The 14,594-nt window shown below is 37.7% G+C and overlaps 1 protein-coding gene across 1 annotated transcript in view; it reads left to right on the forward strand.

Moving 5' to 3' along the window:
* The window catches only part of LRRC72 (leucine rich repeat containing 72), a 41,994-nt gene that overhangs the window by 2,450 nt on the left and 24,950 nt on the right, over nucleotides 1–14,594 (forward strand). The window contains exons 2-3 of the mRNA XM_045494989.1: nucleotides 3,481–3,554; nucleotides 8,279–8,348. Coding sequence (XP_045350945.1) covers nucleotides 3,481–3,554; nucleotides 8,279–8,348 — 144 coding nt within the window. The remainder of the gene's footprint in view (nucleotides 1–3,480; nucleotides 3,555–8,278; nucleotides 8,349–14,594) is intronic.

Below are 14,594 nucleotides of genomic sequence, written 5' to 3' on the forward strand. Positions count from 1 at the left end.
TTCCCTGCATTCAAAGACCACAAACCATACATGTGTCATACTTTCTTTCCTTGCTTCTTCTCCATTGTGTATTTGCTCCCTTCTGATTAGAAGCACGCTCATCAATATTCTGTTTTTAATTTCTCATTACCCTTTCAGGTCAGCCTGTCACTCATGCCCTGAAATGTTCGTGGAGTTCCTAGGCTGACAGTAATTTCCTCTCCCTCTGTATTCATCAGAGCATATCCTCATTGTCCCATATCCCTTAACACCTGTAACCTTCCTTTACAGCTCTGTGTGTCCTGTGCTCTCTGAGTAAATGCTTTGCTCACAGACAGCGGACACCTTACCTGATTCATCACTACATTTATTTGCTAGTCTAATAAAGTAAACTAGTCACCACCTGAACTAAGCACTCGGGGGTCTGTGGTTCAGCAAATGATGGAACCACTATTTTAAAAATGGTTCATCTTAGAGAATGCTGTTTTCTGCAGCTGCTACGGAAATGGTATGGTGTTTTCTCAAAAAATTGCACATAGGATTACCATATGATCCAGCAATCCCACTTCTGAGTATATTACACTCAAAGGAAGTGAAAACTGGGACTCAAATTGATGTTTGTACACCCATGTTCATAGCGGCGTTATTGGCAAAAACCAAAAGATGGCTGCAACCCAAGTGTCCATAGACTGAGAAATGGAACAACAAAATGTAGTAAATACCTATGAAAAAATATTATTCAGCCTTAAGAAAGAAGGAAATTCTGACACACAATACGACATGGGTAGACCCTGGAGACATTATGCTAAGTGAAATTAACCAGGCATAAAAGGACAGATATTGTCTGATTCCGCTTAGGTGAGGTACCTGGAGTAGTCAAATCCATAGAGAGAGAGAACTGAAGGATGGTTGCCGGAGGGCTGGAGGAAGGGGGAAAGTGGGAAGTTGGTGTTTAACGGGTACAGAGTTTCATCTGGGGAAGAACAAAAACTTCTGGAGATGGGTGGTGGCCACGGTTGCACTACCATGTAAATGCACTCAATGCCACAGCACTGTACCATTAAAATAGTAAATTCCATGTTATATATATTTTACCACAATAGAAACAGAGTTCAGGGAATGAATGCTTGTTGTGCTTCTTTAGATGAAAGGGATATGCTGCTCGTGAAGTTGTGTGTTGATTGGGACCTGGAACTGCTCCACCACGGATGCTCTGAAACTTGAAACTTCTTGGCACGTTTTCGTGTTCTTTGGCACTTTGACATTAATACTTGTTACTAGATTCATACCAAATTTTTGGTTGGAAAGAAACATACCATGATTAAAAGCTGTGTAAATAATTACACCAGCGATTTGCATATTATGCTGATTGTTTCAATTTCCCTTTTCATCTCTTCATTTTCAAAATTTGACTCAAATCCTTACAATATTTATTCTAAATTTTCAAAGTTTGTGTCAATTTCCAATTACTGAATTAATATGTACTTCTTAAAATATCCAAAAATTATTTTCAAATGTACAGGTTAGAAAATGAAAGTCCCCCATGATCTCAAGTGATAACTTTTGTTACCGACTTGGAGTGTGTGCAAACGCACACATGTATGTGTATACGTGTCATTGGTAACAAAAATGGTATTAACACATGTTATACTGCCAATGGCATTTTTACTTTTGGATATCTTTATATGTTTAGATATCTGTCTCTATATATTTTGCAGCTACTACACTATATTCTTGTGAAGTTACATGTTAATGTAACCTATATTCCAATAAAGGGGGCATATTTCACAAATACAGAAAATGTATGCTGAGATGAACAATGAACTTCACATTGTGTGTGTGTGTGTGTGTGTGTGTGTGTGTGTGTGCAGGTACACGCACATATGCAGACTAGTATATTTTTGAGTGCTAGGTGTAGAATGGCAGAATTGAGTTAAAAGCCTGTTTAAAACTTTCACGGAGAGCTGCAAATTGTTAATTCTACTTTGGCTGGATTTTAACATCCCAAACACTTTAACACACTTGCAATTGGCTGTTTATAGTAGAAGCTGATAGTTTAGATGGTTAAGTTAAAATATCCAGATCCAGATGCCTAAGCCTGATCCAGTGGGTTTATCCAAGCCCCCAATTCAGCTTGTTCTTTATAGAGTCACAAAATGCCCTGATGGAAATGCCTCCACCTGAGCCAATGAGTTTGCTAAGCCCCAAGATCCACCTTGTGTAACAAGGTAACAAAGGAAGTTTGGGAAATACATTAACAGTGACTCTCAATCCCTGGTATACCTATCTTCCTCTCTTCTTTCAATATTTGTTCATTCCATTAAATCTAACTCTTCTTAACGTCCTCTACTAAATAACAAAGCTATTGTCAAAATTTCATAAATCGCTGACAATACAACCTCACCACCCACGACAAATCCCAGCTGAAATTTGGTGATTGTTTTGACTCTGATAATTACAATGTTTATAAGATTCCAGTAGTGCAACAATTATACTTTCCACTTTTGTTGTGTCTTGTTAGCTTTACTCCTTCATGGCAAATTATAGATGGGCTTTAATTTTTCCGTATCATTTTAGGCCATGTGGCTTGTAAATGTTATTTTGTAATTTAGCAAAGGCTCTTAAAAAGAAAAAGCAAAGCACTCAAATTGCTGTTGTTGGATTTGTATTTTCAAAACAAAGCCTATGGGAATAAAAATTACTTCTTTCCCATCAAAAATTCCCACGGTGCAAGTATGTTAGTAACTCCTGAAAAATGAAGATACTGTTCCTTTGCAAAGAAAGGGAAATAATATCTATTCACTTTTTCATTGGTCTGATGTTTATTGAGAAGTTACAATGTGAAACACCTGTACAATAATATGTATTGTATCCTACTCTACCTGCAATGGTGATACCAAGGATCTTCTGTAAGCTTTATGAAAAAGCTACCAAATATGAATTCTTCATGTTTGAAAGAACATTTAAGAATATTTAAAGGCCAAATCATTCTGCCTCATAGAAAATCAAAAGCTTGCTTTTGGGAGCACCTGGGTGGCTCAGTCGATTAAGCGTCCAACTTAGGCTCAGGTCATGATCTCATGGTTCATGGGTTTGAGCCCTGCATCGGGCTCTGTGCTGATAGCTCAGAGCCTGGAGCCTGTTTCAGATTCTCTGTCTCCCTCTCTCTCAGGCTCTCCCCTGTTCACATTCTCTCTCTCTCTCAAAAAAAAAAAAAAAAAAAAAAAACCTTGCTTTTGGTTAGTATGTACACATACAAACTTCTTTCTTTTTGATTAAAAATTTACACATCTGTGCCCAGGATTAAGGATAATGAAATTCAACCACAAAAATGATTAAATAATATATAATTGTAGTGTTGAAATTTATTAGTTTAGAGTGGTTGCCTCCTTATTCACCTTTCTTTTGATCTTCTTGTAGACGTTATTGTTATTGACTGCAAATGTCTCTGTATTTTTGCTCAGTGGAATGTGGCTTGACAGATTAATTATATGTTATCAGGCAGTTGAAGATCAGCTAAAGATATGTGGCCACAAGAGGGATGCTGATGTCTTTGAGCTGTTCCTTTCTCAAAAGTAAGTGTCCTTTATATAAGAATTAGAAGAGCATCATATTATAATGTTTCACAGATTCACATGTTCTTTTCCATTGTTTTCCCCAAGGACTGGCTAGGCAAGTACCAACCTCTAATTACTTTACCATTCACTGGCGTCTCTATTAGAAAGGCAAAATTAAAATGGATAAAAACAAAGATTATGGAGCCAGGCTGAGTGTGAATCCCAGCTCTGTCTCTTCCAGCTGTGTAATCTTGGGCATGTCATAAAACTTAGGGTTGTCAGATTTAGCAAATAAACATATAGCAAGTCCAGTTATATGTGAGTTTCAGAGAAACAGATGAATATAATTTTTCTTTAGTATTAAGTATGTCTTACACTTCCTTGGGTTTCTCTGAAATTCACATGTAAGTGGGACTCGTATTTTACCAACCATGGCTCCTGCCTGAGTATAACAATGCTATCTGCTTCACAGGGTTGTTGGGTGAAGATTAGGTGTGATAGTAGAAAGTAAAGGGCCTGGTTGACAGTAAGCACTCAGTGAGCATTAATACAGTTAATATTATTACTGTTATTACAGAATGGCGGCTCATTATACCTCTGTACTATAATAATAATCCTATTATATTATACCCCTAGCCAACAACCCCTATACTAATTTTACAGGTAAGTAAGAAAACCTCTTCCTGTAACAACCCCCTTTCATGCCCCTCCAACTCCCCAAGGTGGGAGAGGCAATGTCGGCTCTTCTACAGAGCAGTCACAATGCCTGAGATAGAACCCCATGTGTAGGAGGAAGATGAAGTTATGGGTTGGACTGGACCACAGTTTTTACTAGCCAACAAGTGACATCTGTGCGGCTATACTTTGACTTTAATAACAATGACCCTACTCCTACTCTTCTTTCCCCCTTTCATGCTTTTCAATCCCTATGAATTCTATGTATTATTTTAAAATAGGCTAGACATATTTCGACTCATGTAATCTTTGGAACTCAGCTACTTTTTAAAGCAAATGTCCCACTCTATCTATCATTGAAGTCAGTCACTTTATTGCTGGTGATTTGTGGAAATCCTTTATTAATAAACATATTTCTTTTGTGATGTATAAGTATTTTAGATTATAAGTGCAGAGAAAAATATTCATCTTGGTAACGTTTCTAAATCTCTTGATAGTAACAAAAAAAAAGAGCTGGCCAATTTAAGATTTTTAAAAATGGATATTTTAGAATGGAACAGATATAGTAGATAATTCTGACACACTTAAAGTCATGCTTTGAATCTCTCTATAGATCAACTAGCTTTGTAATAATAATACATATTTTATGTGGCCAAAGATCGCATCTCTAAGCCTTTCATGATTTTAACATCTGTGTAGTACAAGGGTATGCAGATAACAATAAGAAAAGCTTTGAAACACTAGAAAAAAATAGAAATATTGATCCTCTGACAGTGAGTAAATACTGGTCTTCTCAACTAAAGGACAATACATTTTATATCCTAAGAATACTAAGTTATTATTTAATACATCTGGGTACAAAAACTATATGTATTTCTCTGCCTGGATACCATTAAACTGGGTAAACTAGGCTATTTGTTGGAGTCTCTGTTGCCAAACAGGAAAACAAAACAAAATAAAACAACAACAACAAAATCAATTATTTCCTTGAGTAATCATGGAGAATGCATACTGTGACAACAGAGCTAACATTTTATTGTCGCCGTAAGTCATTGCCATCATTAGTCGTAGGATTTCTTCTCTTTGTCTTCCACTGGCATCACCCCCAAATAAAGGGCAACAGCCTTTTATTGATTTCTAGCAGGTTTATGTGCAGAATTTACCCTTCTGACTTGAATGAAAGTCCTTTTAAAAGGGAATCAACTTTATTACCTTATATAATACAACTAGTACAAGAAAATTAATGACATTAATTTGACACAATTGATATTTCAAAGTATTAATGTATTAAAATAACTTTTCTGGGAAATCCTTGGGGAAATCCTCTAAGTGGGGCTTGAGTTTCTCTCCTACCACATAATGATTGTTTTATTTCTCATGGGAACGGATGAAGTTAATGTATTATCATTATTGCCCAGTGCAATAATTTAGGTGTACCAGGATCCAAATTCTTCCCAGAAATAGGCTGCATATCTACAGTGGAGGAGAATGCATTATGCGTATAAGTCTCCTATTAGGAGTTGATTTGAGGAGTCTGGAATATTTTGGGTACCAGAGAAGTGTTCAACGACCAAGAGTGCATGTCTAAAGGACATGTACTCTGCTTGAAGTCTTTTGTTTGGGATACTCTGAGAATTAAAAAACAAAACAAAACAAAACAACAACAACAACAACGGAAAAGGTTTAAGAAAAAACTCTTCAAATACAAGTAAGGCGTGGAAGAGAATGACTGAAAGAAAGAAAGGGCAGGGGTGGATGTTCTTTCCAAGTTTTTACTGAAATTCCACTTGGTTAACATGCAGTGTAATATTAGTTTCAGGTGTAGAATTTAGTGATTCATCACTTACATATAACATCTGGTGCTCCTCACAAGTGCCCTCCTTGATACCTACCCATCTTAACAGAATACCAGCTAATAAGTGTAAAAAGAATGAGAGCATCAGAAAAATCAGCATTTTATAATCCCAAATCTTCTGATTCACTAAGTATCATCAACCGAAGCTAAATCCATTGAATAAGTTATTGGGGGACAAGACATACACACAGTCGTTAGAGTTTTGCCCCACACATAACTGCTCAATGACAACATCCATATACTTTTACAATGGAGAAACTTGGCAGATGCAGCCTGAACCCCATGACTGAACTTCCTTCACCAAGAGTGGGGCAAAGTGGCATCACTTGCTTCATAATGTGATGCGGCAATCATTACCTTTGTAACTGAAAAATGGCCCTCCTTGAATTTAATCATGAAGAAGCCATCAGACAAATCAGGAATGTGAGGCATTCTCTCAGAAAAATGTCCTGGACTCTTCACAAAGTCAGTGTGAAGGTAATAAAAGGAGAGGGAGTGACTATTCTAAATTTAACAAAACTAAGGTGTTATACCAACTAAAAATGCAGTGCATGAATATTGATGGGATTCTGGATTGAAACAAAGATGTGCAGGAGCAACAGGGACGACTTGAATATGAAAAGCATGGTAGATGATACTATTGAATTCAATTTAATTTTTAGGGGTGATAATGGTATTGTGCCTCTGCAGGAGAATGTCCCTATTTGAGGGATACGCATGCTCAAGTGTTTAAGAGCGAGAGCCCTACGATGATAAGTCTGCAATTTATGTTGAAATGGCTCACCAAGAAAACTATCAAACAATAAGGACATATATTATATAGATTGGAGATAGCGAGCAGAGGTGTGGCAAAATATTAAAAATTGTGAGGGCTATCCAAGCTTTCAATGTACTATTCCTTCAACTTTTCTGAATTTTGAAATCTCTCCATATGAAAAGTCAGTGAGAAAGTTTCTTTTGTTTAGAAATGTTGTTTGCATGATTTAGAAAATACGTTTTCACAAAAAATAGGAAAATACTAGTCCCTCAGTGTCGCAAAGCCAAAAAAAAAAAAAAAAAACAAAAATTTGTGAAAGGATGTTACCACAAATGAGTTAATGTATATAACATTAATTAACATTAACAATTTTTAAGGGCTTAGAAAAGTGCCTGCCACAGAGTGTGTGCTCTATGCCAATGTTTGATAGAGACATATATGTGTACATACCCAGCCTGGGCACACAGTTTCCGCCATTAGAAATAAAAGAGATCTGAATATTTGAGCCCATAGCAGTCAAGGGCTGACTATTCTCAGGATTTTGCCCACTTCACTGATAATTCCCCCTCTCCACCCCAGGCCTGTCCCTTTGCTGAGTGAGCCACATAGCAACAGGACTCAGGACCACCTGTATAATTCAAAAAGGATGGTGATATTTTGATCCCATATTTAATAAACAACAAAGGAAGAATAAAACACTACCTAGTTTCTGTCTTTTGACATACTGCCATTTCCACGTCTTAAGTACAATGTGGCCAAGATCTGGACAACCCCAAAGTAAGAACCTCAAAGACACTGTGGAAGTAGGAGCGGTGATGGTGTTTTCCACATTTATGTGCAAGTCCAAGGTCTTCCACACTCACTTTTGCCCCTCTGCCCTGTACCCAGTAAAACCTTTTTTTTTTTTTTTTTTGAATATTTATTTTTGAAAGAGAGAGAGAGAGAAAGTGCAAACAAGTGAGCGGGGTAGGGACAGAAAGGAAGGGAAACACAGATACTGAAGCAGCTTCCAGGCTCTGAGCTCTCAGCACAGAGTCCAAAGCGGGGCTCGAACTCACAAACTGTGAGATCGTGACCTGAACTGAAGTCGGACACTCAACCAACGGAGCCACCCAGGTGCCCCCAAGCCTCCTTTTTTAATTGTGGTGCCAATAAATGTAATCACAATAAGATGTAAATTTCTAGGAATGTGATCAAATGTTTTCCTTAAGTATTTTCTTTAACTGGCTGACAAAATCTTAATTCAAATGAATGAAGGGTAACGATGGTATTTTGGAAATTAGTAGAGAGGTGTGCCAACAACTTTGAAAGAACAAAGAGAGAGGCCTTTACAGTTATTCCAAAGACCTACTATATAACCGACCTTACCCATGAATAAATAAGTTGTTGCTAATTAATTGTTAAATTAAATTAAATTAATTGTTGCTAATGTTAATTTTTTTCTTTCCTTTCCAGGGAACTGACGGAAGTCATTGATCTCTCTAGGTTTAAAAAATTAAAATACTTATGGCTACATCACAATAAGGTAGTTCTATTTTATCTTTAAATAGCTCTATAGTTAAATCACAATCTTAATTTCATGTTTTTGATGAAGCTAATCTTTAAAAGTATTAATATTCTATACTCCTAATTTAAGTAAGAAACAAAATTCTTACGTGATCTGTACCCTCTGGTACTAACAGGTGTGTAAAGTCAACTTTTTTTCTTTTAATGGATTATTCCAAAGTAGGTTTTTTCAAGTCTAATTCCTCTTCGTCGGCCTCTCCCAACTCCTCCTCCCCTTTTATCCCAGTGGTACCTGAAACTGACAGTTTCTGGGCTGTGGCAAACTACTCCCTTGGGCAGGATCCCTTGTAAAGTACCCCAGATCAATATTCCTTCAGTGGTCTGGCATGCACTTCCCAGCACTCACACACCTTTGTCCTCTTGTCAGAAGCCAAGCAGGTGGTCACCTCCCAGTGACCCAAGCGGATCTACTTTCTCAGGAAGTGGCAGACAGTAAGCCACCATGTCCCCAACTGCAGGGAATTTCACTGAGTATGGCCCTTAAAGGTTCTCTTGGAGGCTAGAGTTTAGGAGGCAGTGCCCTCCCACTGCCTCCCCTATAGCGGGTGCCTGGCTGGGGCTCCAAGTTCTTTCCAAGGCAAAGAGCAGAACTGAACTAAAATGCGAGCTTAGACAATCATCAGTTAGTCGGTTATTCTCAACTTTCAAAAATTTGACTTTCCAACCAACAGCTTGTGTTTTGTTCATTATGAACTCATGATCCAATCTTAACATTCTGAATTTCGACTTTCAAATACCAGCTGATTAAAAAGAAATAATTTCAGTTTTCAGCAGTAGTCTGCTTGTCAACAGTAGTCCCGACTCAAAGCACAGAATCCCTAAGCAGCCATGTTTATACAAGCATTTCAATATTACATGGCATTTTCAGTCTTCTCTTTTTTTTTCTTAACTAAGTGGGAAATGGAAAATGAAAGTGCTTCTCATATTAAGTGAAAGTATAAGTCTCATGAGCTTGAAATGATTTCTGAGAGAACAAACAAATCACCTTCAAGGCCCAGGCGACTAGCAACTGAAATGGAAAGTGTACGCACCACTTAAGGGCACACAAGTTTAAAACTCTTAAACACTCTGCCAAAAATAATCCTGGGTCACAGTGTGTGACCTCTGATTAGAAAAAGATGGAAATCATCAGAAGCATGGCCGGACTGACTAATCTTTGTTTTTCACGTGTGCCTCTTGTGGTGTTCAGCTCTGAAGGAAAGAACGTGCACAAATATCAGCAATGTGTCTACAGGGAAAGATATAATTAGGGATTCTTAAATATCTTTTAGCTTTGTGTTAGTGGACACTATCCCATTTCCAGTCGTTGAATTTTCACACAATTGACTTGAGACATATTATATACATAGGAAAGGATGGTACACGCGCTCAACTATTTTACTTTCTTTTGTTTCTGAAGGGCAGTGGGTGGGGAAGGAATGGAGGAGGCTGATTTCTCTTCATGTGCCTGGTTATTTACATTCAACAAACTCACTATATTATTTCCAAAATCATCATCATTTAACTTTGTTCTTTTAAAAAACAGACTTACTTAGTTCATATAGCAATGAAAAGATACCTTATCCAAAAATCCGGTGTTCATTCGATAAGTAAATGAGCTCCTGTAAGTTTTCCTATTGGTCAATAATTGGCTGGTTGCTAAGCTGCTGAATACTTATAGTCCATGAAAAATTAAAGCCTTAATTTAGGGGGCACCTGGGTGACTCAGTTGGTTAAACATCTGTATTTCAGATTCTGTGTCTCTCTCTCTGCCCCTCCCCTGTTCATGCTCTGTCTCTATCTCAAAAATAAATAAACGTTAAAGATTAAAACAAACAAACAAACAAAAAAAAAACATCTGGCTTCTGCTTAGGTCATGATCTCACGGACAGTGAGTTGAGGCCCCACTTTGGGTGAGCTCAAGCCCTGCTCTGGGCTCTGCACTCTCTCTCCCTCTCTTTATCTCCCTCTGCACCTCATGGGATTGCCTCTCTCTCTGCCCCTTGCTCACTCCTGTGCTCTCGCTCTCTCTCAAAAATTAATTAATTTAAAAAAATGAAGTCTTATTCAGGATCCCAAACTCCAATGAACATACTAGCTATGATAGTACTTCAACAAAATCCATATGCAAAATTTTGATTATTACTTTATTTTTTACTTAATTTTAATTTTTTTAATGTTTATTTATTTCTGAGAGAGAGAGAGAGAGACAGAGCATGAACGGGGGAGGGGCAGAGACAGAGGGAGACACAGAATCTGAAGCAGGCTCCAGGTTCTGGGCTGTCAGCATAAAGCCTGCTGCGGGCTCGAACCCACTAACCATGAGATCATGACCTGAGCCGAAGTCAGACCCTTAACCGACTGAGCCACCCAGGAGCCCCACGATTATTACTTTTCTTTAAAATCTAGATAGCACTAGGATGACTGCAAAGAAGTTAATATACCAGCATTGAAATGATGTGTAAAAATACAGTGAAAAACATCAACACTGACACAGGAATGTAAATATTTAGAATTGCAACATTTTGTTAACAATGACCAGAATCTGTGACTGGCATTGTTCTTACATTAGAGAGTATCTTGAACTACCCTCTATTTAGGAAAAACCAAGGCACAAAGTGGTAAAGTAAAATGAACGCATCTTTGTTGTTTACTCTTTTATACTCAAGAATTTTGTTGAGGAATGTGTATTGGATATTATTGGTTGTCCATCCAATATCCATTCTCTCTTTTTACCTAAACAGCAGAATCTGAATTTAAGTTTTGGTACATACTTCTCTTTTTTAATCAGGTAGATGACCCCATCACCAGTTGCAGGGAATGGATCCTATACTGTCTAAGCCAATCGGGATAATCCCATCCTCCTTGTGAGTGGCTAGTCAAAGAATGGGCACATAACCCAATTATGGTAATAGAGACAGAGGAGGCATCTGCTAGGAGGCTTCTGTGAGACGTTTCCTCAGTCCTAAAAGGGAGCACTAGAAGAGAGGTCCCTTGGTTCCTCGATAATTTCTTGCCTAGATATGAAGCCAGGAACCGTCCTCTCAGCATGAGAATGTAAGCAACATTTAGAGAAAAGTTCAGCCCAGGGACTCATTGTGATACTAGGACTGAGGCTCTCATAGCCTCTGGACTTCTTGGTATGTGGGGTAATAAATGTTCTCATCTATGTGCCAGTTTGAGTTTAGCTCAGAAGTTACCTAAAGCCAAAACATCCTATCTGATGCGGCTTGTTCTGTACTTACGGTTAGGCTACTGACAGAATGTAACAATAAATGTGATGGTACCTGCTCTAACGATAAAATTAAGAAGGGCAGAGGGAGTGGCCCTCTCTACTCATGGTAAGGGCATGGCATTTGCAAAGTATCTGGAATGGAATATGAGAAAGCTATACTCTTGGGAGGCAATGAATGTAGTTTGGTGTATTTGGAACCTAACATGGCTAGAAGCAGGTGTATGTTTCCTCATCATTCTCTAGTGGGTGATAAAACTGGAGCATCTAATCTGACCCTGGACTTGCAGATTCAATAGGTAAAAGTTGCTTCCAATTCCCCAGCTTTCCTAGGTTTGCTCAGGCAACTCTGGTTCCTTTATTACGCTCTCTGAGGGCCTATTTCTTCCTCATACTGCATAGATATTCACTAATTCTGCAGCACCTCCATTTCTGGGTCACCTTTTCTCATCTCTCCTCATGTAATTAGTGGGAGGTCGCTGCTCTTAGATGCACATTAACCGAGGCCTTTTAAATACTCCCTTCTTTGTCTCATCTTCTAGAATGCCTGACCGAGGGAATTTTAGGTCCACAGCTAATCCTTTCCAACCTTCCATGAGAAGTTGAGTGATTTGCATTTTATACTACAATTTCAAGTGGTCTATACTTTTGATCTTTTTGTGTTTGGGCTCATCACCTCAAAAATTGGTTTTTAATTCACTCAATAATGAACTCTTTTTAAAAAAAAATTTTTTACATTTATTTATTTTTGAGGAACAGAGTGAGACAAAGCGTGAGTGGGGGAGGGGCAGAGAGAGAAGGAGACACAGAATCCGAAGCAGGCTCCACGCTCTGAGCAAGCGGTCAGCACAGAACCTGATGCGGGGCTCAAACCCACGAACTGTGAGATCATGACCTGAGCCGAAGTCGGATGCACAACCGACTGAGCCACCCAGATGCCCCAATAATGAACTCTTAATATTGGTGCCACAATGCTAGTATCCTTTTATTTCTGGAAGAACGGCCAGTACTTGGGTATATTTCATTTGTCTCATATTAGAAGAAGCACTTGATGAAAAACCTGTATGTTGCTTCACCAAGCAACTGTCAAAATGGAATCTGAGTTTTTGCCATGTAGCAAAGACCAAATAGGTGACACATTTTACAAACTAAATCTAAATAAAAGTACCTCTTCTGGCAAAGGTATTGTTCATAAACTTCATCATGTAAAAAATAATTGAAATACTTATTTATAATAACATATTACATACTAACTAACCAGAGAATGGTCAGATTAAAATAAGCAAAATTGCTTTGAGAAAGATGCTGGACTCTGGGACACCTGGGTGGTGGCTCACTCGGTTGAGCATCCAACTTTGGCTCAGGTCATGATATCAAGATTTGTGAGTTCAAGTCCCACAACGGGCTCTGTGCTGACAGCGTGGAGCCTGGAGCCTGCTTCTGATTCTGTGTCTCCCTCTCTCTCTGCCCCTCCCCTGTTCATGTTCTGTCTCTCTCTTTCTCTCTCTCTCTCAAAAATAAACAAACATTAAAAAAAAGAAAGAAAGAAAGATCCTGGACTCATTCTTCTACACCATTAAGATATGTTACTCTTTCCTATCTCCCAAGCATTCAGCACATATTGAGAATTTTGTAAATAGCACAAATTTGGTTATTTTAGGAAGGGGCATTGATGCTCAAAATTAGCAATTCACAATTTGAAAAAAGAAATAATTATTTTTAATGTGCTGTTTAAAATATTTGTAAAGAGTTCTTGAATTACTACTGTTTTTCAAGTAGCTTTACAACATATATCATGGAATTTTAGTTGGTTCTTTCAATAAGGTTTGGATATATATATTTATATATTCATTTATATATATTCATACCTTGTTCTGAAAAACAAATTTAGAGCAGCACAAATCCCATAGCAGAGCATAAGAACTGTTAAGGAATAAAATGAACTAGCATGCATTCCATATAATTTGGGCTCTTACATGTTTCTGTTGCCTCAGGTCAACATTAATTCTATCCTTTATGTCAACTTTGTTGAGAGAATTATGTTTTGCCAAATATTTAAAACCTCTTCAAGAAAGTAAATCAACATAAATAACCTAAATAAGGCTTCACTGAATGGTTATGAAATTCATAGATATCTACACTGTGTATCTAGTTATGATTTTAAATGACTTAGCCAAAAAATGTAACCTATTTTGTAAAAGAGCATATACAAAAATTCCAATAACATGGAATACAGAGGGGAAAACATGAGAATAAAAGTCTTTGTATTGGATAAATATAGTTATTCCTGAATATTTTTAACGTATAGATTTTATTTTCACATATTGTACATATTTTGAACTAAGATACAAATGAATGCATTGTTTTCATTTCTTCTACAATAGCACCATAAAATGAACTTAGGAATCCTGGAAGTATGTTGACTTTTTTCTTTTCTTCTCCTACATAATTCAATATGTATTATTAAAACTCTACCCAACTAATACTTAGACATTTATGTAAATTTAGGAGATATTGTGATTTCTGTCATCAAACATACAAAAATATACCCTTTTAAATAACACATAATTATAGAATTTCATCATTTTAAAAATTTTTTAACACTTTATTTTATTTTTTGAGAGACAGAGAGAGAGAGAGAGACCAGGAGACAGAACACGAGCAGGGGAGGGGCAGAGAGATAGGGAGACACAGAATCCAAAGCAGGCTCCAGGATCAGAGCTGTCAGCACAGAACCCGATGTGGGGCTCAAACCCATAGGCATGAGATCATGACCTGAACAGAAGTTGGACACTCAACCAACTGAGCCACCCAGGCGCTCCCCCGCCCCATCATGTTTTTTAATCACTGGCCTACGGTGATTTGCCCCTAGGTTTTTCAAACTTGGTAGGTTGTAGGTCAGCCAGGTGCAAGCAATTTTTGAGAGATACCCATATTACCCAAGAGATCAACATTAGATCAAGTGAATGGGGCAAGTCAGGCCAGTGACTCAAG

The sequence above is a fragment of the Leopardus geoffroyi genome, chromosome A2 (assembly GCF_018350155.1).
Source record: "Leopardus geoffroyi isolate Oge1 chromosome A2, O.geoffroyi_Oge1_pat1.0, whole genome shotgun sequence".
In the NCBI taxonomy this organism is placed as follows: domain Eukaryota; kingdom Metazoa; phylum Chordata; class Mammalia; order Carnivora; family Felidae; genus Leopardus; species Leopardus geoffroyi.